The 27243-nt window shown below is 40.8% G+C and overlaps 1 protein-coding gene across 7 annotated transcripts in view; it reads left to right on the top strand.

Moving 5' to 3' along the window:
• Positions 1 to 27243, top strand: part of PTPRM (protein tyrosine phosphatase receptor type M) — an 824645-nt gene that overhangs the window by 658152 nt on the left and 139250 nt on the right. For 4 of the 7 annotated variants that reach the window (XM_027575435.2, XM_027575438.2, XM_027575437.2 and 1 more), the window contains 5 exons: positions 4366 to 4517; positions 8172 to 8246; positions 8468 to 8494; positions 12504 to 12515; positions 13218 to 13405. In XM_027575435.2, the coding sequence (XP_027431236.1) occupies positions 4366 to 4517; positions 8172 to 8246; positions 8468 to 8494; positions 12504 to 12515; positions 13218 to 13405 (454 nt within the window). The remainder of the gene's footprint in view (positions 1 to 4365; positions 4518 to 8171; positions 8247 to 8467; positions 8495 to 12503; positions 12516 to 13217; positions 13406 to 27243) is intronic. The other 3 variants (XM_027575436.2, XM_027575439.2, XM_027575441.2) reach the window with 1 other exon arrangement.

The following is a 27243-nucleotide window of genomic DNA, read 5'->3' as shown; positions in this document are numbered from 1 at the left end:
TCCCTGCCATCTGACTCTTATTCCAATGCTTACTCTGTCTCTGTCTCTTCTGTGTTTTTTGCCTTTTAATATGCCTTGTAATTTTTTATTGACATCCAGACTTGGTGTACTGAATAAAAGGAACAGCTGTGAGTAGGTCGTTTATAATGTGATAGTAGGTATTGGAGAAGGAAAGGCATTCTCTAGATCTATGATTAGGTCTTAGTCTTATAGTGAATTTGTGCCCCTGCACTGTGACCTTTCACCAGTGCTTCTCAGTAACCGACCACTAAGTGGGACAGGATGGCTGGAGGGAGCTGGAGTTGAGTATTTCTCTTCCCCTAGATAGGTTAGGCTTTGATAAAACCCCAGCACGTTAGGCTCTAGTAATACTTTCTCTTGAGGACCCGCCCTTTCAAGAAGCACAGAAATGCTCTGCTCTGGGTGTATTTCAAAATGGCTGCTTTCTGCCTCCTTCTGTTGGAAGCTGAAAGGTTTTGTTTTGTTTTTTTCTCCAAACTTTACTCTGTAGACCTGGTAGGGCTTTTGGGGATAAAACTCAAAAAAGTGTGGAGGATCCTTTAAGACTGGATGCCCCCTAGAGTTTTGAAGTCTCAGACTTGTCCTCCTGAGCCTGTAACTCATCAGTTACAGCTTAGGTTTTCCTAGTCTTGTACTGGTTCTCCCAGAGCTTTCTGCTCTTGGGCTTCTGCTCTGGTGGGTCATGATTGTTTGTATTCACCTGTTTGTCTCTGTGGTTTGGGGAGCAGTAGTTTGTCCTGTGACCTCAGGGACCTCAATTATTTGACAAAGCTAAGGAGAGTTGCCAGGTTTCAGTTTGTTCAGCTTTTTACTTGTCAGAACAGAGTGATAACTTCCAAACTCTTTACATGTTGAACTGTAAACCAGAAGTCTTCTCTTCAATTTTTTATGATCCATTTTTATTTATTATCATCATTATTATTATTATTAAGGGTCTTTGAGATTCATGCAGTCTTATTTTGGAGATTGGAGATTGAAATACGTTAGGCAAACAATTTGTTAAAAATCAAAATGTAAAATAAATTTCCTTACATCTTTAGATACGATTGCAAAGAGAATTCCCTTCACTTTAGGGGTTTCCCTGCACAAAACACTTTATTTCATTATGTTCACAAAGTTTTAAGTTTTCGTTTAAAAAAAATACAGATCTGAAACACAAAGCTTATTTCTTATTTCTTATTTCTTATTTCAAAGAGAAATAAAAGAGAAAGTGAAAACTTCCATTTATCCACAGTCATTCCCAAGCCTCAGTTCTAAATCCAGCATTCCTCAGCCCTCTGTAATTATGGACTACAGCATTTAGCTGTGTATGAGAACAAACAAAAACCCCAAGCAATGACTCAAAACCTCCATAACCAAGCCAGCTACTTTAGATAAGTAGGTTGTAGAAAAACTCTCCTTAATAACACTGTGGTATGATAATGATTAATTCAATTAACAAGCATATTGAATACCGTCTCTTTGTGTAATTGGCTAGGTGCTAGTAAGTTACTCTTGCTTTTTCAAAGCATAATATTTAGTTACAGGAAGATAGAGTATTCATACAACTTGGTGGTAATTATAAGGTAACTTGTAAGGAAACGTAATATAATAAAACTTAACTAGAAATAACACACTGTTCTAGAATGAGTGTCTTTGGGGTCAAGAGATCTGGAGTGCCATCTCAGCTCTAGCATTTGGACAAGTCACCTTACTTCTCTGAAGCCCGTTTCCCTCATCTGTAAATCAGGAAGTAAGAAGGGATTTTACAAGATTACTAGGATTATATGAGATAACACTTGTAGAGTACTGTCACTTTCTGTTGGGCACTGTATGTTAATTTCCACTCCCTTCCATTCCAATACAATTAAGTATCTAAGTGCTGTTACATTAATGGAGAGCAGAAGTACCACAAACATGCTGTTTTGGGGCCACATCGTGTTTTAATTCTTTGAATTTGAATTATTTGATAACACTTAAAAATTAAAGGAGTCCACATAAAATCTGGATTTCTATTTTTTCCTGAAATTTATAGTGTCTGGGACCTCCATGGGAGATCCATCTGCTGGAGCTTGAGGACATTGTGAGCCAAGTTTTGAAGAAGGTTCATGAACAGAGTATGTGCTTAATATAAGCTTAAAGCTGTGGGTCTCTGACAGGACCTCTAATTTGAGCAGGCTCTCATGGGTTCTTAATGGGCTTCTTTTGTGCTTAAAAATGATCAGCAACAAAGTGTGTAGCTTGACGTCACTGACATTAGTTCACACAGATGGAGGATTAGAAAGGAGATAGAGCTTTTCTAGTACAAGCTTAGCTTTTATGGGTGCACACATCCCCCATCCCCTTCCACCACCACCACCACCAGCCCCCCTCCCCCCGCACCACCCCCAGGAGCACATTCGCTGTCATCTCTAACCTGTAAGGATTAGATTAGAACACAACCAAGAAAAGACAAAGAGGGAAGTCTGGTGAACTTGACGACGCCCTTCTTCTTGGGCAGAACAAAAGAGAATATGGAGGCAGACATCTGTATAAATCAGTCCAAAGCAAATCAAAGAAATTCCAGCAGAAAGGGGACTTTTTGCCTGAATTATGGAGCTAATTATCTCAGTCCTCCACTTCAGTGTTCCTGGGGAGACCTGGCTGAAGAATGCTTTTCCAATGAGCTGGCAGATTCAGAAGTGGAAAGAAATGTGTTATTATAACCACAGCTATGGAGCCCAAGCCTGGTGGCTGCCTCTGTCCAGAACACCTGTTGAGAGCATCCAAGCTCAGACCAGCATGCCTTGCTGGGGGGAAAAGGGGGGGCTTTTGAGAAGATCATCATGGTCTGCACACTGGCAGGAGAAGAATGCCAGCTCCCAAAGAAGCCACTCTTGGTTGCTTTTTAAAAATCTGTACAACTTTAACACTGTCCTAGAAGTTATAGATGATTTTCATCTTTCTATTTAAAATGTATCTTTTTTTAACAACTTTGAGTAATAAAAAGGGCAACTTATTAATGAAACCCTTCTGCCTTCAAAGTATGAAATTAAAAGATTATTATAACTACAGGCAAGAAAGCATTTGGATTATGTGGCATTTGGAAATGACAATAAGGATTATCCATATGGTCTAATGTTGTCAATGTCTTACATTGCATTAGCAATCACCTAATATGGGCGTGATTTTGATTATGTGGCTCATTTTAAATTCTGCTGTGTCCTAGGTCAATCAGAGTCAAGATGATTTACTAGAAAGAGCTGCCATCTTCTTTTGTAGATGCTGCCGGGTACTTAGGCAGAATTAGAATATTTTAGGACACAATATCTTTGGTATTATGGTGCAATAGTCTTAAACCTTCTCACTTTATACCTTTTCCTTAAGCATCTCTCATTTTATTCTTGGCTGTCCCAGGTCCATAAAACAACCTCCGGTAGTAAAAGCTGAAAATTTTTGCTTTATCTGTTTATTTGTATGTCAGGTCTTTTGCATTTTTATGACTTTGTCCAAGTATTTGTAACTTGAGATTATGAGTTTTGAGTGGTCAGGGAGCAGGACTCAGAGGCCAGAGTTAAACTGTATCTCCAAAAAATTGGAAGTCTCTCTACCTTCCTTGGCCTTTTTGCATTCTCTTCCACGGAGGGAGGGGACATGGGGGCTTACCCCTCTCCTAAACTCTCCAAGGGAAGCCAGCAATTTGAAATTTCTTTACCTTCTGCTCTGCTGACCAGCCTAGGTGAGGACCTAATCTGGGGTCATGTGGAATTAAGTCCCGTCACAGCTCCCTGAGAAGTTGGGATATGCCCTCCTGTGCACCTGAGGTGTGAGCCCCTCTTACCCTGGGCAGGCTGAATGTCATGGCCAGCAACCTTTCTGCACATCCTCCAATGATATTGCTTTCTTCCCTTCTTGCGTACTTTTGTGTTTTAGTTCAATAATATGCCTCATAGATTCATCCTTGGATTCTTTCAGTCTTGTTTGGCAGATATTTACTAGGGCATCTACTGTCTGCCACTGAATGTAGAAAATAATTTAGTAAAAAGTTAGTAACTCTAGAAGCTTATCAGTAAATAGATTATGATCACATTGTACTAGGGCCAGTGGTCATTTTAATTTAACATGTAGTAGGAGAAACAGAAAGTAATATTGTAGGCTGTGTGTTCCTAATATCACTGGGTTTTTGAGGATGGGCCGTGGGTGTTTTTCATCTGTGTGTCTCTGCAGCTGGCAGAGAACCTGACATCAAGAAGGCACCATAAATAGATGTTCGGGATGAATACGAGTAATTCAATAGAAGTTATTCCTGATCGTTACTAAGTACACATGTCAAAGCCCCATTTTCCATTCTCATGCGTGTCTATATAATGAACTCTTTGTCCTAAGGAAACTAGCCAAGAAGCGGAAGGAGACAATGAGCAGCACGCGGCAGGAGATGACCGTGATGGTGAACTCAATGGACAAGAGCTACGCCGAGCAAGGCACCAACTGCGATGAGGCGTTCTCATTCATGGACACACACAATCTGAATGGAAGATGTAAGTGCACACATGTCTTACCTTCTAGTACATTTCTCTGGTTTTCCAGAATGCTGGATAGGACTGGGGCATAAAAAACAAAAACTCCCTGAAGAACTCTTATGCCCTATTGGTTTCTCCGTCGCTTTCAGCAATTCTGAAAACTGTTTGTGCCATGAGTCGCTTAGGAGGGGAAGATACAGCAGAGATGATAGGGCCAGACCAGGGAGTGCAGGAAGCCACAAGTAAGTTTCTGTGAAGCCTTAGTGTTGACATGAAGGCTTTTCTCTTCTTGAAGAGGAAGGCACCTGCTTCTCATCACCCTTTTTGCCGTCGAGATCCTGTTTGTAAGCTAGCCAGTTGTGGAATTACACAGGGAAGCCTGTTCTAAAACAGCTCACTAAATGGCAAAAACAAGTTAATTGTCTATTTGTTTAGCTGACAGGTTCTGTCTTTATTATAGGGCTATTAGTGGCAATTAATAAGTTAAACTATATTTCCACTTTGCAAGCCTTACCTCTCATACCAGGTGGGTAAACCAAGCTTCAGCTCATGCCCTCCCAGACTGCCACCTGTGATCCAGGTACAAGGCATTATTTTAGGAAGCTAACAATTCAGTGGAGTATGTGAAGAACAAAAGGAGCTGTTGTGGTGTCCCTGGTGATCCTCTCAGAGACCAGAAGTAAATCCCCCGTGGATGCCTGATTCTGTGGTTCATGGCCATGCTGGGTTCAAGGGCAGAGGTTTCTTTACTGTGTGAAATCCATGCCCACAGACTGCCACTGCCACTGGCTGCATAATTAGCATGTTGGACAGCAAGAGGATGGAAGAAATGTGCAGCTATCACCAACACTAATAAAAATGCAGAAAGTCCGGAACCCTGACTGAGAAGCACAGAAATCGGGTCTCGGGGGTTGGGTGAGAGGGCTGATACCAACGTGGACAGTGTGTGCCGTGTCCAGACCACCTGCTCGATCTGTTCTTTTGCTACAGCCCCCAGGCATCCCATCTGCCCTCCCTCTCTCCAGTCACTACGTGGTCAGTGTCCACCTCTCCCACACTTTGCCCTTCTGCATTCAGCGGGGCTCCCCAGAGCTTCACCGCAGACTGTTTTCTATTTATGGTAGCTACAGTTGCCCAGTCTTCCTACTTTAGAGGCACTACATTCACTCATCTATATGCACACCTGGCCCAGTGGAGCAGGAGTTTAGCAGACACCTCTGTCAGCTGTCATCCCAGTGGGGAAGGTGGCTCTCTTCATCCTTGGTCATTGCTCTTTGCCCTTTGGTATCATTTTCAGTGTAAACGACATAATCTGTATACTCCAGTATCCCACAAACTACATCCTTTTTTCATAGAATTTTCTCTTTTTTTGTATCAAATATTTTATATATACATACACATATATAATTCATTTAATGGCCAAAATAAAGCAATTTACGATACACTGTTGTGGGCTGGGGTGGGAAGAATCCTGCCTATCACCAACAGGGTTAGAATCTCAGTAGTAGTGGTTAATTCTTCAACGTCATTATGAAAGGGGCCACACAGATAGGTGCTCTCACTTTCTAGGATAACCCATTAATGTTCTAAAGGTCCTATTTCTTGGTGAAATTCCTCATGCAAAGATTTACTAGGAATTGCCTGCCCAGATGACTAGTTTCTGGGCTTTTGAAGTTTGAACAACAGGAGATACTTGCCTCTGGTCAGGAAATTTAATTTGGCAGTTACTTCTTAAAAAGTCAGTGTATCTGTGGAAATCCATAAATGCTCAGGCAAAGAGGTTGCTGCAGAAATCAGTATCAGCTTCCATGGCTCATCTGCCACAAGCCATTATTTTATGCCTCCCGTCAATAAAGCTGATAGAGGAAACACAGCAGTAGACCTTCCATTTTCCTCCCACTCTGTGAGCAATGACTAGGTGCTGTCCATTCCCCAACCATTGAGTGACCCTGACGGTAACTTTATGAACTACTGGGGGAGGAAACGTGCAGGAGAGGGCTTCATTAGACCCCTGGGCTTCCAGTCCCAAACCTATTACAAGTCTGGGCATGTCTGAGGTCTTTTAGAGCTGGGAGGTGAGTAGCTTTTAGAAATGAGACAGTGAGAGAAATGAAATTGGAGAATTTAAAAATAAGCACAAGCATATTTATGAGAATGGGGAATAATCTGTCTACTAAAGCAAATGGGAGTTGTACCATCTTCTTTTAATATGTTATACAAAGGGGAAAAATAAATATGTATAGTAGGAATGGGTTTCATTTTTATACTAAAGACAAAAGTATTTAAAATATATTTTAAAAGGGTGAAAATAAACATAGCTATTTTGTATCTGCTTTGCACACTTTTGCCAGTGACATAAAAATGTCTGCAGGTAATAGACATTCTTCTTGCTGACCCTAGCACATTTTATAAGTACTCAGATTTTTTGTTCTTATTTTCATCAATTACCCTCTTTTTTCCTGGTAGTTTACCATAAACATGCATTATAAATATGATACCTCTTTATTTTAGAAAAATATCTTATAAATGACAACCAGCCTGGGTTCTGCTTCTTGGTGTGTCATTTATTAATCCTACATTTAAAAAATAAATAAACAGTGGTTAAAAAAAAACACTGTCATAGAAGAACTTCTCCAGGAGAGCTAAAATATATTAACATGTCAGAATAAAGATAACATACAATATCCACAGGGATTTGGTACTTCTTCCCATAATAAAATGATGTAATTGGGTATTAGTGTCCTGATCTGGAACTTTAGCATCAAATATATCATATAACTACATCAGAAAGTTAAGATTTAGACTTACACTTAACCAACTTGAACACTTGAACACATTCAAATTATTTATCCTTATTACTTGAATGAAATTAAAGTGATTTTAAAGCACTAATCAATTAAGATGTTGAAGACAGTTCACAGACTACTTTTAAAAAAGGAAGTACCCACTTTCAAAGAAATCAGATTAATTGGATGGGATCGACTTTCCCTCCCTATAACAGGGAGGGAGAAAAGGTCTAATAGTTAAATCCTGAGTCTTTCAGAGGACTGAAAAATGTGCATTTTTTAAAAAGACTGAAAAGACTAATAGAACAATATGTAGGCATGCAGCTTTCACCTTAAATATAGTGCACACGAAACATCACCTTTATTTTTCGTAAGCCAGGTCATAACCTTATAGAAAGCTCTCAGAATATCCAAAATAGGAGGAAAGAGAGGAGTTAGCAAACTGTGAAAACATTGACTTTCAGAAAATTCTCCAAAATCCATGTGTAGACACCTCCTCATACCCTTGGTTATTAAAAAAAAAAAAAAAAAAAAAAAAACGCTGGCATGATACTAGAATTCTACAAACAAAGGCTAGAAGTCAAAATAGATAGAAGTCTAATGAATTTCTCGATTCAAAATGGCGGCAGAGGTTATGAGGATTTTTCTTCATTTGTAGAGTAAGGAAATCTTTTAAGTGATAAAAGGGTGTTTGTCCCCTAAAGTACAAGTGATTCCCTGGAGACAGCAGGGAATGACAGTATTTACCACATAGACTTCAGTAGATGTCTGGCGTTTCTTCAGTCAAGTCTCTACCAGCACGGTGTCCTTCTGAGTGACCTCGGAGGGCTGTATTTTCAGGTACTGCCTCTCTGCCATTGCTGACTAGTCCTTCTCTCACTTACAGCTGTGTCTTCACCCTCGTCCTTTACAATGAAAACGAATACACTGAGCACATCGGTGCCCAATTCTTACTACCCAGGTAACAGGTTTTTCCGTTGTTCCATCCATCCATAACCCCTTAGCAATCAGAATCAATCCGTGCTCTCACTTTGCTGTCCATGATGCTTGATACGTTTGATGTGTTGTAACCCAATGCTTTCTATGGCTTTCTGCGGGAAAAGTGGGGGGCCTTTCATCAATCATTTACTGTTCTTTCTCTTTTTACTTTCTCTGCATTGACCTGCTTATGATGTATGACAGACCCATTTGTGCCAACTGCAATTTTAGGTGAGAACATTTCCCTTTATCACAGTTTACTGCAGGAGTAATTTAGAAAGTCAGTGGCCACTCTCTAGGAGGCTGGAGTTCTGTATGACACAGGGATTGTAAGCAGGACAAGGGGGTTGTGGGTGGCCTGGGGGAAGGGCATAGATAATAAAAAGACTCTCCAAACAGTCTCCATTGATAAGAAGGGTTTGCCTGGTGTATGTTGGAAATGCTACCAAAAGATTCAAATGAGCAAGCCCGGCTCTAGTATTTCCCCTTTCTGTGTTCAGAATTTAAAGTCAGATTTGATCCCAAGGGAAAACACAGTATGTCATCACTCTGCTGTGTACTTCCAAGAGCTGAATTCGGTAATGTGACAGTCATAAAAGTAAAAATCGCTTCTTATTATTTTCACTTATCACTAAGCTCTAAAAACTTCAATTTCAAAAATAGCATTTTTCTAATTATGCCAAATGTTATGCAGAAAAATGATCACAGTAGAGTCTGGGCCCCCCTTCGCAGAGCCATTCAGGGCACCCCCAGCATTCCAAAATGTCTGTCACACAGTGGAATTTCAAAGGAGCTGATGTTCTCAGCAGCAAAGTGACAAGATGGCACTTTATAATCACATGGCTTATTATGTGTCAGATGTCACTAGAAATGAAATAAAATGTTAGCCCAGTAGGGCAGAATGCATTGAAAATATAAAATGTTCCCCGTGGGGAGCCAAAAAAAATCCCATTTGTCCAGTGTAAGAAAGTTCTGGAGAAATGGCATTACCTGGCTCTGATAACCAAATAAGCATGAGCTGCTGTTGCATTTGAGATGCATCAATAACCCAAGTGTATCACGGCTGTGTTCTCTTTCTACTACTAACCTTACCGAGAAGGAGCACAACACAATCGACTTCAAGGTATATACCAATTCATTGTAGCAAAAGTTCCATCCTCAGCTGTTTGACTTCTGCTTCCTAATTCTCTTTACAAGCGTTGATATCTTTGCAACATAATTTTTCCCCCTGTGCTTCTCTTTTCTCTAAGTTGTTATGATTTTTGTAGATTAGGGCGATTTGTTTTTCTTACAATGTTTTCAGGGCTTGAGCAAGTTTGTTGCCTGAGTTAGAAGTGAACTCAGACAGAAGTGTAAGAATGGACATAAACCCAGATTTTTGGGGTTCACAAAAATGAACACAGCTCACTAAAGCCCTCTCCCCCTTTTCATGCCAGCTATATGGGGAAAAGGCTGGTTTTTTATTCTTTTCATAAGTAAGGGGCACAGGCTAATTTTAGGCACCCGAACAAAGTAATCTACATGCAGATGACATTTGCAGAACCTCTTGATAGGCGAAGATTTGTGATTTCTTTGTGTGCTGTGGCATTCAGTCTGCAGCTCCTTTAGTAGATGTTCTGACCTTGGGGGAGCTGGAGTGGGGAGGGCTAAGACATGCATTGTCAGAGGGAAGAAAATGTTCAGATTGCACAGCAGGATTAAGATAAGCTCATTAAACAAATATCATTTTTTAAAGTCGCTGCTTTGTTAGTACGAACACTAAGGACATCTTTTAAACTTGGTTAGGCTTCTCTACCAAAAGGGAATCACTTGAACAGACAATTCAAGTAGCAAAAATGAGGCACATCTGTGAAAAATAAGTCAGCCAGATTGACAAATAACTGTTATCATGTCTGGCTTATATATGTACCAACACAGCAAACGGTGGTTCTTAGGAACTGTTCCTCCCACAGTGTTTGGTGCAGATGTGAATCTCTATATTGCATAGTAAGGATTAATGAGGTGATCCCTTGACACCATGGGAAGATGATAAGCTGGACATACATCTACTCTGGCACTTTTGGGGAACAGCACTATCAACAATTTATACAGACAAGAACGTTTTGCTGTGACTTGGAGCTCAGCACCCTTAAATCCTGTATTACCATCTCCTTTTATGCTTATGTGCTAAGGTGCCTAGCCTAAGGTATAGAGCTTTAGTGTGCCTTTATGTCATTTTTCTTGCCAAAAAAAATGAGAGAGAGAGAGGGAGATAGATAGATAGATAGATAGATATAGATAAATAGATATTGATAGACAAATTTTGATAGATGTTGATATTGCTTAATAAGTAGATGGAACACCCCACACCCCTCAGAAACATAGCATTCATTTCAATTCTAGATTTTTCAGCTTGTTTGTTGAGAATTGAAGATAGTCTGTGAGAGAATATAGGTAGAATTAATTCGCAGTTCTCCAAAAACCATCAGAACTGTTAGTGAGAAGCTTTGTTTCTGATTTCCTCCTAGGCATAATTTTTAATTGAAAAAATTGTTGGTAATTTTTAAACCAATATAGGAAATCAATGTCAAATGATATATTTTATCAGTAATTATTCTTTTTAAGTCAGAGCAAACTGATTAACCACTAATTTTGATGGCATCAAGAATTTCTAATAGTGTGGGTGACCCAGTTTCATACCACAGATGGCACGAGAAGCCTTCTATTCCCTCTTTGATATCTATGTACTCGATAATAGCTCTCCTTTCTTAGATGGCCTCGGTAGTGTCTAAATGCTTTAAGATGGGTCCTTCACACTAGTAATGAGGTGGAGATCATAATGCAGCGGGGCGTGATCAGTACGGTGGTCACAGTGCTGGCCACTCTGGGAATTAAACCTTCCAAGAACGCCTAGCCCTAGGACCAGAGCCCTACCAGGCTGCGGTGTCTCCACAAGAAAGGCCCAGATGATTCATTTAGGGGAAGTTTAGAAGGTCAGTCCACAATGGAGGGCATTTAATTACATTCATCCCAAAAGGTACAAAATGGAGAGAATGAGAGAGGCACAGGGGGGAAACTAATTAATGTTCCATTTATTTTAATATAAAGAACAGAACTTCCTGCTGGAGTAGCTAAAAGCTCCATAGAGTCTGTCCTTCAGCAGGGATCCTGTATCCCACTTTATGAGCTTGGCAGTTGCCAGCAAGCAAATCTGATATGAAAATGTCCCGGTTTATTTGTGACTGTTCTAATAGAATGGGAACATCTGAATTGCTAATTTCAAAGCAAATCCAAATGAAAACCAAAATCATGAAATCTACGTACCACTCCTTTTTATTTTGTCTTTGTGTCTTTAGCCACCTTGTAGTGATCCAGGTGCCATTTCAGCAACAGCAACATAGCTACACACTTGTGTACCACCTTCCATACCATGCATCCCCAGGTGCTTTGCAATGCAGATAGAACTAAGGTTTGAAAACCAGGCCCAGCCAACTGAGTGCCCTTGAATGAAATTTCCTCTGGAGCTGAATCTCTCAGTTAAAAAAAAAAAAGAATACCCATAGCTGAATTCCCTATTGATAAACAATCTGGTCATTTTCTTTTTTAAATGAACATATCCTTTTGTATATATGTTTTAATTCATTATACCTGAAATCAGTTTTGATTTAGCATTCTCATTTTAAGTGAAGTTAGCATTACATTTTATGAGACATATCCTTAATCACAAAACAGCTAAAGGGATTCAGCATTATAATGAGCTAACCTGTAGTACGTGGAACTCTTAATCTAATAACACCTTCCTGCATCAGACATTTTTTAATAGCTACAATTTCTGCAGTTCATTAATCTAATGTACTAGGAGTCTTCCATTAAAATACAGCCTCTTTAGGCTTATTTGACCAAATTTTGACATTAGTTTTATAGTACAATTTGGTTGACGTGTTCAAGAAATTTAAATGAGAAAATGTGTCAAATACAAATAAGACTTATTTAGTCATTACTTAGTTCATGGGGGATGAAAAGCAATTATGATACTATTTTAACCTCCTTTTTGTTTTTGAGTGCTTAAATAGCGCACCCCCATCCTAAGGCGATAGGAGGATTGAGGCTTTGACCTCTGATCACCTACAGATAGAAAACTTAACTATAAAAGTAAAGCACAGAATAAAAACTACCTGTAATTATTCACACAGTACTATTGCTTATGCCCTGTTTCCTTTTTCTCCTCCTCTTTTTCTCCTGATATGTACCTTCTTAAAAGTGCCAATAAATGGTAAGTTCCCCCATCCGCCCATGGAAAGGTGTGGAGGGAATGGGAGTGTGTGTCTTATCTGTAGATTCTGACAAAGCCAGCTGGTTCTGCTGTGTGTCAGCCTGCATGTAAGCTCTCGTAGAACATTCCATGTGTCATGTGCTGGTCCACAACCTTCTGTCAAGCTTTCTGACACTGGAGCATGCAAGTGACTCCTCATCCGTTTTCTGTTTCCACTGTCTTCGGATTTCATGTGTCAAGTCCGCATTTCCGTTGCTAGCTTTATAAGCCAACCCATTTTGTCCACTTTTATTTTGCTCACAGAACATTTGTACGGAGTTTATTTACTTCATCATACAAGCTAGTTAACAACTCTTCGGAAGAAGACAAGGCTGGTTTTGTGCCAGGCCTTGGTGAAGTTTCAGACCGAAACTTCTATAAACTTGAGCGCCCAAAGGCTAAAGGGTTCCTACCAACTAGCTTTGTAAAAGCAATATATCGTTTGGACTGCTTTGTAAAAACAACGATTTCTGCCTCATTCCTATCAGTATTGCCAACCCCATTTAAATTTCTAAACATCTAACTTCTTTTTCGCTGAGCCACTGTGGGGGTTGTTGGAGCCGTAGGTGGAGGGGGTGTCAGCAGCAGCTTCTGAGCATCTTCAGGGACCCCCACGTAGCCCACTCGTCCTCCCTCATGCCCGCCATGGCCTTCTTTTCCTAGACGAAAGCCACACGATGGCCAGCGACACCAGCAGCTTGGTGCAGTCACACACTTACAAGAAGCGGGAGCCGGCCGACGTGCCCTACCAGACCGGGCAGCTTCACCCCGCCATCCGGGTGGCCGACCTGCTCCAGCATATTACGCAGATGAAGTGTGCTGAGGGCTACGGCTTCAAGGAGGAATACGAGGTGAGCACGAGCACCTTCCTGGGCGCCATGCCCGGGACTGGGCTCCCAACTCCTGCAGCCAGCCGGCAGGACCCCAGGGATGCTGCCAGAAAGAGACCTATTTCCGTCTGGCTGTGAGACTCCTTTCTGGAAAGGTAACGTATGTAAAATGGAAAAAGGAGGACCACTTCACCGTTTCCGTTCGTCCTCATAAATATGCCATGAAACAGAGGCCAAGCACGCTCTTTCCCCATTCATGATTACGCTTCTTGGCTTCTTCTATAATTAAGTCTGATGTTAGATCCTAATAATGTTGTGGTAGTTATCCAGGAAGAAACTGTCCACTTAAAACAATTATAGACCAACCAGTGATGTCATGTGGTGATTAGGCCCCAGGAAGGGAGGCTGGCTAGTGTCACGGCCATGACAGCCGCTGTCCTGCCGGCCCAGAGCGCGTGGCTGTCCTGGGATCTAGTGCGGGCAGCTTCCGGGGACATTTGCAGGCACAGTGATGTTCTCTCACCTTCTCTAAAATGTAGGCCTCACCTTACCACCTCAGTCCCTAGCTGATTCTGTTGGAAAGTCGTTCAAGAACCAGAGAGAATTAGCTGATTTGAAGAAGTAGGGTTCAGAGAAGCATCCCATCACTTGAGTGTGTGTGCGTGCGGCTGAGGCCGGTGAGGGGGAGGAGGATAGCGGGGGTGGACCTCTCTTTTTACCTTATTAAATAGCATTAGTTCACACGCATTGGTGGAGGAAAAAGGAGCAACTTGCATACAGTACAAACAAGATCACATAGATAAGGAGTTTTGGCCATTTTAGAATGTGTCTGCGATACTACATCTCCCTAACCAGCTCACAGTTGGGAAACATTTTGTCTGGAATTAAGAGTATTTTAGAAATCAGTTCTACCACCTCTGTACCCCACAAGTTTCAAACTCTGCCGCTTTCCCCCCTCGGGGACACTGATGATACTTCATTTCATGCCCCAGATGCTGTGTTGTCTTGGGTTTAGCCCCACTTCTGAGCTCAATCGCCAGAGATTTCATTATAGCAGTCAGAGCTGAGCCCTGGCTGCTTTTAAGACTGGGTCTTTAGGCCAACGCGGACAAATGGACAGACACACACTCTCTGCTGACATGAGCATCCTCCTTAGCAACTTGGCAACATGAGCGTTGCCAGTGACCTGAGCTCAGAAGCCTGCTGTGCCAAGGAAACTGGACCTCGAGGGTTGGATTTCAGTCCAGGCAATATTTTCAGATAACGTTCTGCATTTTAGCAACCCCAAAGTTCTTAGATCTACCTTTAACAATTTAGCTTGTTAGTCAGTGAAACTGACTGCCTTTGCGTGTTTCCTCGTGCACTTTTAAAGGCTAGCTTAGGAGTTAATAGGATTAAGAGTAAGACTTCCAAAAGCATTAATATCATATGAAAGACAAAATTAGGTTAGTGAAAAAATATAAGCCTAATGAATAGAGATGATGTCTTAGTTCTATCCCGTATTCTGAATGCACATATTACTCAAATGTTTATTAAAGATGTTAATGTCAAAGAGATTAGTTATAGGCTCAAATACAATTCATAAAATCACCTGAGTCCCATTTTTCATGGACTATATAAAAATACCTCAAGACTTCCTATAACACACTATAGATGAGGCATATTTGAAAAAATACAAAAAAAAATCATTTCCCATTCATATCTCCTGAAGAACTATGACTTGTAAGTGCAAACTAGAACAGTTTATACTCATTTGAAGCAGTTTATAATTGATGATTTATTAAGGTTGTTATACTGAAATAAAATGTTATATTAATTAATTACATTTCAAGAAACTCTTTTTCTCATTCTAGCTAGTCAGTGGGTCAGAGAGGACTGTAATATATACATGTATCAAATCATCACATTGCACAACTGAAACTGACACGATGTTATGTGTCAGTTACATCTCTATAAACTGGGTGGGGGGATAAATACTTTTAAACACCAAAACCATTATCAGTTTGTTGGGTTTTTTAAAGAGGGAAGAAGAAGAAAGGGAAAGAAATTAAAAATCACATACGCTAGAGAGGAAAGCAGGAACAAACAGGGAGGTGTTACAAGGGGACTTATGAAATGGAAGGTTCTGTAGGGGATAATCCTAGTACTCCACACACACCTCTGTGAACCATGCGGCTGAGTGTGCAGCCTTTCATTTAATCCACACCGGAAGTCAGGAGTGCCCTGGCTACCTGGTGCAGTGTGAATCTCACTGTGGTTTGGGACACAGGCTCTGGGGCCAGACTGCCTGCATTCCAGCTCATCTCTGCATCTCTTTAGCTGTGTGACCTTGGGCAAGCTGTCTACCCTGTCTGGGCCTTGGTTTCTTCATCCATAAAATGGAATACCTATAGTGTCAACCTCAGAAACTTGTTGTGGGTATTATCTCATTTAGCATCATAAGTGCTAGAATTGAATCTGGCATTTAGTTGAAATGTTAACCAGTAAAAGAGAAAAATACTAAGTTATAATAAGATCCAAGAGAAAAGTTCACACCGTGTTCTTTACAGGGAGATTGTGTCATTTTGTGGTTTCAGTTCATCTCTGTCATTTCTTGTGTTCAGCACTCTGAGGATAGAATAAGCCAGTCACGCTATGGCTCAGTACATTTTTGTTTCCTCTAAAATACTCAGTGGTTTCCTTACCATGTATCATGTATCATCCAAAGTCCCCATTAAAAGGTAGCTTAAATGAGTAGGTAGGTTTGATTCTGTGGACAAAGCGTTTGAGAAAATAAGTATTTCAAAATAGATGCTGTCACCTTTTATTGCTAAAAGAATATTTTCATATCTAAATTAGGAAAGTCCTAGGGAATGGTGTGACTATAGACCACCAAATACTGTTTATTTTTTTTAAAAAGTTCTAGGGTGTCTTTGGCAACAAAAGATGGAGGAGAGGTGGTTAATTTAACAAGTTGCTGTGCTCGTTAATTCGCCAGCGTATGTTAAGCAGGTGCTGTGAATCTGGCACTGCTGGGTGCTGGGGACATGGAGAACTTCCTGCCCTGCCCTCAGCCTCCGGAAGCTCACGCCACTGGAGGAAGCAGCATACAGAGACTACAGCAGGTCCACTTAAACCCCACAAGTGAGATTCGCAGCTGTCCTTTCAAGGCCCCTGGGGGCACGTTGGCTAGTCTGGGGTACCAGACTAAGCGAGGATGACTCTTTCTTGAAAAAAGTGAGTGGGAGTTGGCCAGGAAATGGAAGAGGGCAGATTCTAGGCCGACACAAAAGCTAGAGAATGAGGTGTACTCCGAAATGGCGGTAGTGCTGTGTGCCCGATCCTAGGAAGGGCTGGGGGTCACGGGTAGTTAGGCTCTGATCACAAAGCATCCCAACAAGAAGCTTGAACGCCACTCTGGAAGCCGTGGGAGCTGAAGAAAGACTCAGATGAGTCTCTCCTGTATTTGGATGGAGACTCATTCCTGCACTATTTAGCACAACCTAGTTGTTAAACATTATTTGTATGAGGCACACAGAAATTGCTTGAAAGATAATCAGCAAAGTACAGGGGAGGGGGAAACTATTCACTGAAAAGTGTAATATGAACTACACTGCTCCATTCCCGTTCAAAAAAAAAAAAAAAAAATCTGTGGAACGCTTGGCTTCAGGATTCACTGAAACAATGAATGATGTTATATCTCTGAGAATAAAATGTCAAGAAAGTCTCCAGTTGCTGCTGTGACTCGCCAAAATGAATCGCTTGGTCTTTCTGGTTTTCTTCAATCCATGTGTATTAGGGAAAACCAGCCCCAGTAGTGACTTTCTCTCTGTTGACACTGTTTCAACCCGTCTGTCTATCTTTTCCAAGACAGAAATGTCTGAAAATTGTCCTAAGCACTGGAAGGATTCATGACCGTTCAAGTAGCCGCCAGAAGTGTGTCCAAACCAAAGGGAAAACATGTGGTGGGGACGAGGCTGAGCAGCACTGAGTGCAAATTTTATATTTGATTTTGTTCTAACAAGATCGTCATATGGCATATCTCACCAGGGAAATGCAGTAATTTGATTCAAAAGAAACTCAGACATGAATCACAATAAAAAAGTAAACATGCTGAATTGAACAGAAAATGGCAGGTTGTCATCAGAGAGTGAATCAGGGATCTCAGGAGAAAGACGGAGCAGAAAGGGCAAGTTTGTTTACGTTGCTACAGAAGAGGAGCTGGTTCTTTCTCCCAAGGAGCAAAGAGCAGTCTGTGCTAACCCCTTGGGGAACATCTGTGGGTTTACCAAAAATGGGAGGAAAAAAAGATAGCTACGCAGGAGGAACACGAGGTAGGACTGAGCCATCCTTCCCCAGGAGGAACACGAGGTAGGACTGAGCCATCCTTCCCCCCCCCCACCCCCCCCCGACATCCTGCTGCAGACTTGGGCCTTTGTCCCGTGGAGTCACAGTAACTCTCCTGCTCCTCCCTGAATTGACAGGCCCCATTCTAGACACGGGTGTCCTGTGCCCTGTCACTTGTCACTGCCCCAGGGAGCCTCAGCGGGGACCCTGCGGGGTTGGAGAGCAAATCTCTCCCCCTCTGGGGTCCCCAGAAGGCCTTCTCTCGTTCTCTATTTTATGAGTGATTCGAAGTCCCTTTGGGGATCCAAGTAGAAAAGACATTAATCTTAATGTAGGACCACAGTTGCTTAATTCTGAAAGAACACATTTTACTATCACTGTAAAATGAAGAGAAAGGAAGGACAGCACTTTAAAACTACTCCCAGTTAGGGCATCCCGAAAAACACAGATGGCACTGTTTCATTAGCTAATGGTATTGCTCTGGGCCACAAAAATTTATTTTCCAATTACTGGAGCTAAAACTTGTAAACCTAAGTAACGCTTTGCAGCCTGCTCTTGGAAAAAAAATGAGTGTATACATATATATCTAAATATATTTAGGAAAGTATTCTTCTCATCCCACTTACTTTTCTCCCGTATATTTCTCAAGGGTATAAGCACTGGTGATTGATTTTATAATTGAACATGGAGACTGTTTTTCGACTCAATTGAAACTGGGAAATTGAAGATGTTATCCCAAAATCTTCAGGCTTAAGTACAACCTATGCATTTTTCTGAACCCTGGATTTTCTTTAAAACATGTCTATCTCCTGGTAGCCCTTGTAAGTCTTTTAAAAATGTATGGATTAGATATTTTCCCTTCTTAACAAAATAGCCGATTTTGTTAAATGGAGCACAATTGTAACATTTGGCGCTTTTGTTCATATTTGACCAAGTTGTAGCAAGTGAAGAAGGAATTATTATTAAGACATCTCAGTTGCCCTTCAACATCTGTTTTTTGCTTACTTGCCTCCCACCTCAGGGAAGCCAATGAAACGTTAAAGAAACCCGCCTCCACTCTGTGGACCTTGCAGGTACAATTCCTTATTCAGGTACAGATGCCTTTGGACAGGACAGGCCAGGGAAGACAGATGTGGATCCTTAGAGGGGACAGCCCCAGAGCCTGGGAGGACAGCCCTCCCTGGGGCTGCCTGCCTCCCCGCTGCTGGAGTCTAGCTGACAGAGGGAGAACTGTACATACTTCTCAAAAAGTTTTCAGAACAGTGCACTCCCTGAAAACAGAGGGAGAGGCAGGCAGAATAAAAGGTACTTTGTGTTACTTAGCTGATAGAACCATTGCCTGACACAGCTGGTTCCACGCTTCTGCACGCAGTCCAGTCCGGGGTGCAGGCAGCCCCTTCCTGCTCACCTCAAGCCCACACACTTTTCAGATGTGCTTTTCAGTTCCCATTTCATATTCTGAGGCACCAGCTGAGTCAATCAATTGCCACAATCAGTGCAGGTTATTTTCTGTTCCACAGGATACAAAACAAACAAAGCAAAACCATTGAAAGCTTAAGGATGCGGAGCTAGAGGGAGCATTGGCAGGCGCTGTAAATGCGTTAAGAATCACAACAGCTGTGCCTCCAGTAGCTGTAGCAGCCAAGTGAGGTTTGACATGTTTTTTCCTTTAATTATTATGGTGATGCAGAGCTGGTCCATGAGAAAATGATAACAACTTCTATCTGAAATTTTGAAGTTGCTCAAGCTATTTGGGGCAAGTCAAGCGCATGTGTTTATAGATACTTTCTTGGTAGATAAAAGTTTCTGTATGCTTTTAAATAATGCAGTAGAAAGAGTTGGTTTTACGATGAGTCCTTGGGTTTTTTTCTAAACTGCAAATATAAAAATTATCTGTTCTATTTTATTAGCATGCTCCATGTTGTCGTGCTTGCTTTCAGGACCTCTTATGTGTTAGCTGGTTTTTTAATTCAGTTGTCTCTTGCCCATGCCCCTGATGATATCACGTACAAGCTCAAACTTAAGAAAATTTGGTTAGAAATTGTTGTTTCCTACAACAGTGTGTCTTCCCTTTGATGAGAGTTGATGGCCACAGACATTTACCAGCTTGTTTCAAGCACCTCTGGCCAACTGTCTGGTTTCCATTTGGAAGCTGGTGGTTAGAATTTTCTACCTTGGGAGAAGTTGAGTACTTTTCCCACTTGTTAACATGCTTTTAGTGTCAGATGCCATAAGTCACAGGACCCGGCCCAGAAGGGACTGCAAATGTGCCTGCGTCCTAGCTCTCATTGACCTCATGGGTGTTTGGGATCAGTCGGATGGTGTCACCACCCACTAACTTGGCCTAGCAAGCCTCAGCACAGCGGTCCTTGCCCCCTCCCTCACCCTCACTGCCACAGCAGCCGCCTACAAGTCCTGAATGCTCACCCTCCCCACCATTCTCAATTCCATCCCTTCCTCTCCAACCCCACTGCCTGGTCCTCGCGTCTTGCCTGAGCCATCGTGAGAGTACCCTAACTTACCTCTCCACACTCGTGTCCTCTCTTCCTTCTCCACTCTGCAGTCAGTTTTCTTTGTAAAATGTAGATGTTATCACGTGTGGTGCTCAAAACTCTGTGTGGATTCCTTCCAAGTCTGAGAAACTCCTTAGCATGATCTCCTCAGACCTCCATGACGTGATCTCAGCCTGTTCTTCAGGCTTGATTTTGAACTGCAGCCACTTTCTACCACGTGCCTTACGGTCATCTCTCTGCCCCAAGCACCTTCATGACTCTGGGCAACACTTCATGTTGTGGCCTCTGCCTAGACTGACTTCCAGATGCCTCTTCATGGGCCTGATTCTGATAGACCCAACTCAGATGTTACCTCCTCTGGGAGCTCTCCTGGTTCTTGCGATCAGAAACAGTTTGGCCCTCCACTGTCTCATAGCTCTGCATTAGAGTAACATAATAGGCAGCATATCAATGGATAATACAGTGGGCAGTATCTTAACTGATAATATGCTAGGCTGTATATTAACTGGCTTATTCAATAGATATTTGACAAACACTGCTAAATAGAAGTTACTTTATATTTGCTAAATTGATTTCTGCGTAAACACACGCACCCCTAGAAGGGAAGATGAAATTAAAGATGGATAGAACTATGACAAAATACACACAATGATATAAATCATCATACAGGATCGGGTGAGTTAGCAACAGCCAACCAGAAAAAACTGTGCTGACCACGTTGAACCTTACCAATAACCAATCACTTAAAACTGGTACTAATGGATGTGGGTCCAGCTGATCATTCTACCCACTGAATGCCAACCATGTGTTTAAAAATTTTAGGATAAATATCTATAATCCATGTTTGCTTTAAATTTCTTATTTAATTTCAACAGAAATAATGTAGAATTATTTAGGTGTGACTTTAACATGACCATTCCAAGAAGAGAAACTATACACAGTTTGATAGCTCATCAAAGTAATTTGTGTTATCATGGACATATTTCAGCAGGGAGCAAAGTTTGGAGGAGCAGACTTTTCATAAAGTCTTAACTGGCTCTTAGAGTTTTGATCATGATGTTGATGGTACCTGCCTCTGTGTAATACCTCATGCGCTCAGCACTATACAGAGATGGGCACACACACAAACACGCACGCACACATGCACAGGGATCTTTCTAACCACAAAGCTAGCACATCATTATCATACCCATTTACAGACAAGGAAATGATGCCAAATTTAAGTAACTTCCCCAAGGCCATCCCTCCATCAAGTGGCAGGATTTATCCCATATCCATTGACTCTAAAGCCCATGTTCCTTCCATTGTGCCAGTCACTTCCTCACACAACACCACAGAGCTACAAACCTGTGGAAATTAACCTTGTGGTTTATTGATTTGACTTGTGATTTCATGGCAGGAGTGTTATTTTTCCTCTCTGTGGTTTTGTTTGCTTTGAAGCGTTCTGTCCTCTGGCAGAGGACCCATCCAGCCCTGGGGTCCCACTGACAGTGCCAACTCTGCCTTTCTGCATCTCGGCAGCAGCAGATGCTGCCCATTAATCTCGCTCAGTGCCCCAGCTCTGAGAGTGAGGTCTCTCCAACATTGCCTCTCTCTTGCTCTAGTTTTTCATTGTCAAGAAATACAGGAGACTCAGTCTGCGGATATCAGCCTGCCTGGCTCCTTGGAACCCCACAAGGACCAGTGATAAGCTAAAATCAAGGATAGCTCTGAAGAGTGTGGGTTCTATAAGCTGCTTCCCTGGATCATGACTGCCAAGCAACCCAGTAGAGGGAGGGAGGGAGGGAGGAAGGAAGGAAGGAAGGGAGGGAGGGAGAAAATGAACATGAGTTGTGTGTGAAAGCCTAAGGTTTTCTGAAAGACCCTTTCTGGAAGATGTTGAATCTCTTTTCAATGAGATGATACAACACAAGGATGACAGTGTTGTTAACTGGCTCTCTGCTCTCCAGGCAGAACCAAGATAACACCTTGAAGCTTTGACTGAATGATATAAAAAATAACTAGTTGAAAAGTCAATCATTTTTTCTCGTCAGTAGTGCTATACAGTAGAAAGGACAATTGATTGGCAATCAGAAGACTTGGATCCCAAGCCGTTGACCTGTCAAGTCACTGAAGAGACTGCTGGACCCTCCAGCAAACCACTCACCTTCCCTGAAGAAACTCAATCAGTTGTGGAGACCAAGTGCTCACTGTATGCCTCTGACATCAGGGTAGTGCCATCCCTCAGGGATGCCGGACTTCCAGTTTGGTTGACAAATGCCCATGGATGGGATGTTTTCCAGTGTGTGACACTAACTGACTGCCTGAGCCACAGCCCAGTGGTCACTGTGTAGGTGCCATCACTCAGCATCCACGGGCAGCTCTCTGGCTCTGCCTTGCCAGTTGTGAGTTTATTCAGCATTTCTGAAGGAGGTGGTTGCCATCCCAATATGACCTTTCTAGCTTTTCCTCCCCTCTGTTCCGCCAACTCAACCCCTTCCCACTCTGACTTCTAAATCCCATCCCATTTCCAAAACACCAAGAACTCTGAATTGAGAGGATATGGTAAGAATGTTAGTACATTTTTATATCAAGCCCTTACCATGACTGAAATGTGTTTATGATCATAATTCCAATATGTTTTTTAACCCCCACTGTCCCAGTTTTTATGAATAATAAGGAAATATATGGATTAAATGTTTTGAACTACTTAATTTCGCATGTCATATTGTATCAATTCACATGATCGTTCCATGTATTATTCAGACCAAAATGATATTGAATCAGAGCCCATAATCTTTTTGACCTGCTCTATCACTGAAAAGAAAGAAAATGTGCTAAATTTTCCAATTTTTTCTTTTGCACCTTTTGAAATAAAAGTAGTTTTACATCCATGTTGGAATTTGCCTGTATTACTCAGTATCTTACACATTTAAAAAATTTCTAACTCCCTTTATCTTTTATTTTTGCCCTTTAGGAATACCTTTTATCTGTTTACTTTTGGGAAATTATACAAGAAATACTGAACAGTTATAATGTCTTCAGTGTTAATTACAAATATACAGCGTATGTTTTTATATTTATTGTATTTATGTGCTTTAGGTAATTATGCATTTGAATTCTTTGCCAGTTTTATGGCCAAAGTATTTCACTTGGCTGATTACTACATGTATTTTAAGCCTATTTCTTGAAACATGAAGAGAATATACTATAAATCCAATTAACATAATTTATCTGCCTGGAGAATGCTTGTTTTTATTTTTTCTCTTTTAATGATGAAAAACAGTTGTAGGATAGAGAGTAACAAAATATGATTTTAAAGGTTTCCAAGTCCCGATTTTATTGTCGTTTTCCTTTAAAAGCAACATGAGGGCACCTGGGTGGCTCAGCTGATTGAGCGTCCAACTCTTCATTGGACTCAGGTCATGATCTCGGGGTCCTGGGATCAAGCCCCACGTGGGGCTCCTCCCTCAGCAGGGAGTCTGCTTGAGGATTCTCTCTCTCTCTCCCCCTCTATCCCTGCCCCCACGCATTCTCTTTCTCTAAAATAAATCTTAAATAAATAAATAAATGCAACACATAATTTTTGAAAGAAATTTGGAAATTTTAAGAAAAGTATAAAGAAAAAAAGAAAAGAAAAATCACCCATAAACCCACTATCAATTTTCAGTACATATCAGTACATCCAATATTTTAATGCATTGAAATAATTACATAGTTTCATACCGTGTTTTTGCACTTAATATTGTATCACAAATGTTTCCTACGGCTTTGTCTTGAACAGTGCTATGAATAATTCTTTGGATTTATCTCCATTGTTTTCTATGGATAGATTTCAAGAGATGGAATCACTGGTTCAAAGTATATAAGGTGCTTAAGGTTCTTCATGCACATTGACAACTTGCTTTCCAAAAAGGTTGTACCAATTCACACTCATCATGAGCAGTCTCCATGAGAATGCTTATTTCAACACACCGCGCTACAATGACCAATAGTCAGTTTTTATTTTTAGCCCTTGCCAGTTTGACAGGTGACAAAAGAGTTTGACAGAAAAAAAAAACACTAGGGTGTTAAGGTCTCTTACTGACTTGTATGCATTCTTTGATGGCCTACCTTGTTCTCCTTTAGAAATGTGTTGGCAGTCTTTAGGCTTTGTGCTTCCCTAATCCACAAATCAACTTGTCCTTGGAAAATGTGGACATTTTATACGGGGGGCCTCGGTGGCTCAGTCGTTAAGCATCTGCCTTTGGCTCAGGTCATGATCCTGGAGTCCTGGGATCCAGCCCCACATCGGGCTCCCTGCTCAGCGGGAAGCCTGCTTCTCCCTCTCCCACTCCCCCGCTTGTGTTCCCTCTCTCGCTGTGTCTCTCTCTGTCAAATAAATAAATAAAGTCTTTAAGAAACAAATGTGGACATTTTATACAGTCAGCTTCAAGAAAAACTGCGTAATTTATTTTGGAACTGTATGGGATCCATTTATCAATCTTGGGAGAATTGACCTCTTGGCAATATTAGATTTTCCTGTTTGTGAATATGGTTTATGTCTCCATTTATTTGGATCTTCCTTTATAATTTTTAGTAAAGTTTCAATAAGTTCTCTGTAAAATCTTGTACATCTTTTAGCTATGTGTACTTTTTTTGTCATGGCAATAGCATCTTTTAAAGTTAGATTTTCGTGGGGCACGTGGGTGGCGCAGTTGGTCCACTATCCAATCTTGGTTTTGCCTCATGTTGTGATCTCAGGTCGCGATCCCCGGGTGGTGATCTCGGGGTCATGAGATCAAGCCCCGCATCAGGCTCCTCGCTCGGCTTGCAGTCTGCTTAATATTCTCTCTCCCTCTCCCTCTACCCACCCCCACTTGCTCTCTCTTTCTCTCACTATGTCTCTAAAATAAGTAAAAATAAATCTTAAAAAAAAATAAAGTGGGTAACCTGGGTGGCTCAGTGGGTTAAGTGTCTGCCTTCTGCTCAGGTTTTGATCTCAGGGTCCTGGGATCGAGCCCCGCATTGGGCTCCCTGCTCAGCGGGGAGTCTGCTTCTCCCTCTGCCTCTCCCTCTGCCCCTGCTCGTTCTCTCTTTTTCACTCTCTGTCAAATAAATAAACAAGATCTTAAAAAATTAGTTACGTTTTCTTTTTATTGCAAGTATACAAAATACATGTGTAAGTATATAGAGGGGGGTGTGTGTACATACATTTATGTGCACACACACATGCTGTTGCCTTTTGTGTATTGCTCCTGTGTCCAGAAACATTTTTCAGCTATCTTTATTTCAATTTGTCTGTAGATTATTCTAGAGTTTTCTGTGGAGAAATCACATCTACTCTCATTAATGACTATTTGTTTCTTTTTAATCCTTATACATCTTATCTATTTCTTATTTATAAAGCCGACTAGAACATTCAGTACAACATTGAATAAAGCTTAGGTTGGTAAGCATCATTGTCTTGGTCCTGATCTTAAGAGAAACTTCTTTTAATGATTAATAATTAGTTGGGATTAGGTTGAGGATGTTCCCTCCGTTCCTGGTTTATTGATATTATATACCACGGATAGATACTGAATTTGATAGAATGTTCTTTCAGCATTTATTGTCATATAAAATAATTATTTGATTTCTTAATATGTTAGTGTGGTGAGTTCATTCATATAATTAATATTCTAATATTGAACAAACTCTTCATTCCTGGAATAAACCTAACTTGGTCATGGTACATATTAAACATTGCTAAGTACTGTTCACTAATGATTTTTGCATCTATGTTCACGAGTGAGACTGGTCCCTTAATTATCCTTCTATTTCCCTTTTTTACATTTTAGAATGAAAAGTATATGTACTTTTTTAAATGAATGGGATAGCACTCTGGATTTTTTTTTTTTTTGGTAAGATTTCAAATTACCTTTGAAAGTAGCCTGTGGAACTGACTAGATCTGGCAGTCTCCTCATGGTAAAATTTTTAATTACTAACTTTTCAGTAGTTATAGTAAATATTTTCATAGGAATTTGTGCATTTTGTCTTTGTTATGTAGAGGCATGCATGTATTAATATTTTATTATCTTTCTAATTTGTCTGCACTCACGTTCCTTTTTTTCTTTTTTCATTATTAATGTTGTTTATTTGCACCTTCTGTCTTTCTTGTTTCTTGAATATTCTTGCCAGAGGTTTGTTAGTTTTATTATTCGCCTTTTCAGAGAAATAACTTTTGGCTTTGTTGATCTTGAATATTGCATTTTTAAAGATTCCTTCTGTTATCACTCTTTATTAATTTCCTTCTACTTTCTTGAGTTTCTTTTCTTATTCTTAAGTGGGGCGCTAAACACATTAACTTTCACGCTTTCTTTTTTCTAATGTAAGCATTTAAAGCTCTTCATTTTTTCTCTAAGAGCTGAGTACTGTTATCATTGAATTTTGAGTGTTTAATTTTGTAATTTTCATCATTTCATCTTTGACTCATAAGTTATTTAGAGCATGTGAGTGTGTGAGTGTGTGTTTTATTTATCAGTGCATAGGAAGATTTTTTTGTTGCCTTCTTATTAGTGATTCCTAACTTAACTGCACTACGAGCAGAGGAAATTCATCGACATTTGTGGACACTATTTAGAGCCTTACACATGGTCGACTTTCTTAACTATTCTATGTATTTTTTTCTCTCTTTTTTTTTTTTAGAATTCTTTTTTTTATGTTATGTTAATCGCCATACATTACATCATTAGTTTTTGATGTAGTTTTCCATGATTCATTATTTGCATATGACACCCAGTGCTCCATGCAGAACGTGCCCTCTTTAATACCCATCACCAGGCAAACCCATCCCCTCTGGAACCCTCAGTTTGTTTTTCAGAGTCCATCATCTCTCAATGTTCATCTCCCCCTCCGATTTCCCCCACTTCATTCCTCCCCTCCTGCTATCTTCTTCTTCTCTTTTTTTTTTAACATATACTATATTATTTATTTCAGAGCTACAGATCTGTGATTCAACAGTCTTGCACAATTCACAGCACTCACCATAGCACACACCCTCCCCAATGTCTATCACCCAG

This window comes from Zalophus californianus, chromosome 14, assembly GCF_009762305.2.
Source record: "Zalophus californianus isolate mZalCal1 chromosome 14, mZalCal1.pri.v2, whole genome shotgun sequence".
NCBI classification, from domain to species: Eukaryota; Metazoa; Chordata; class Mammalia; order Carnivora; family Otariidae; genus Zalophus; species Zalophus californianus.
This window is presented reverse-complemented; position numbering and strand designations above follow the sequence as displayed.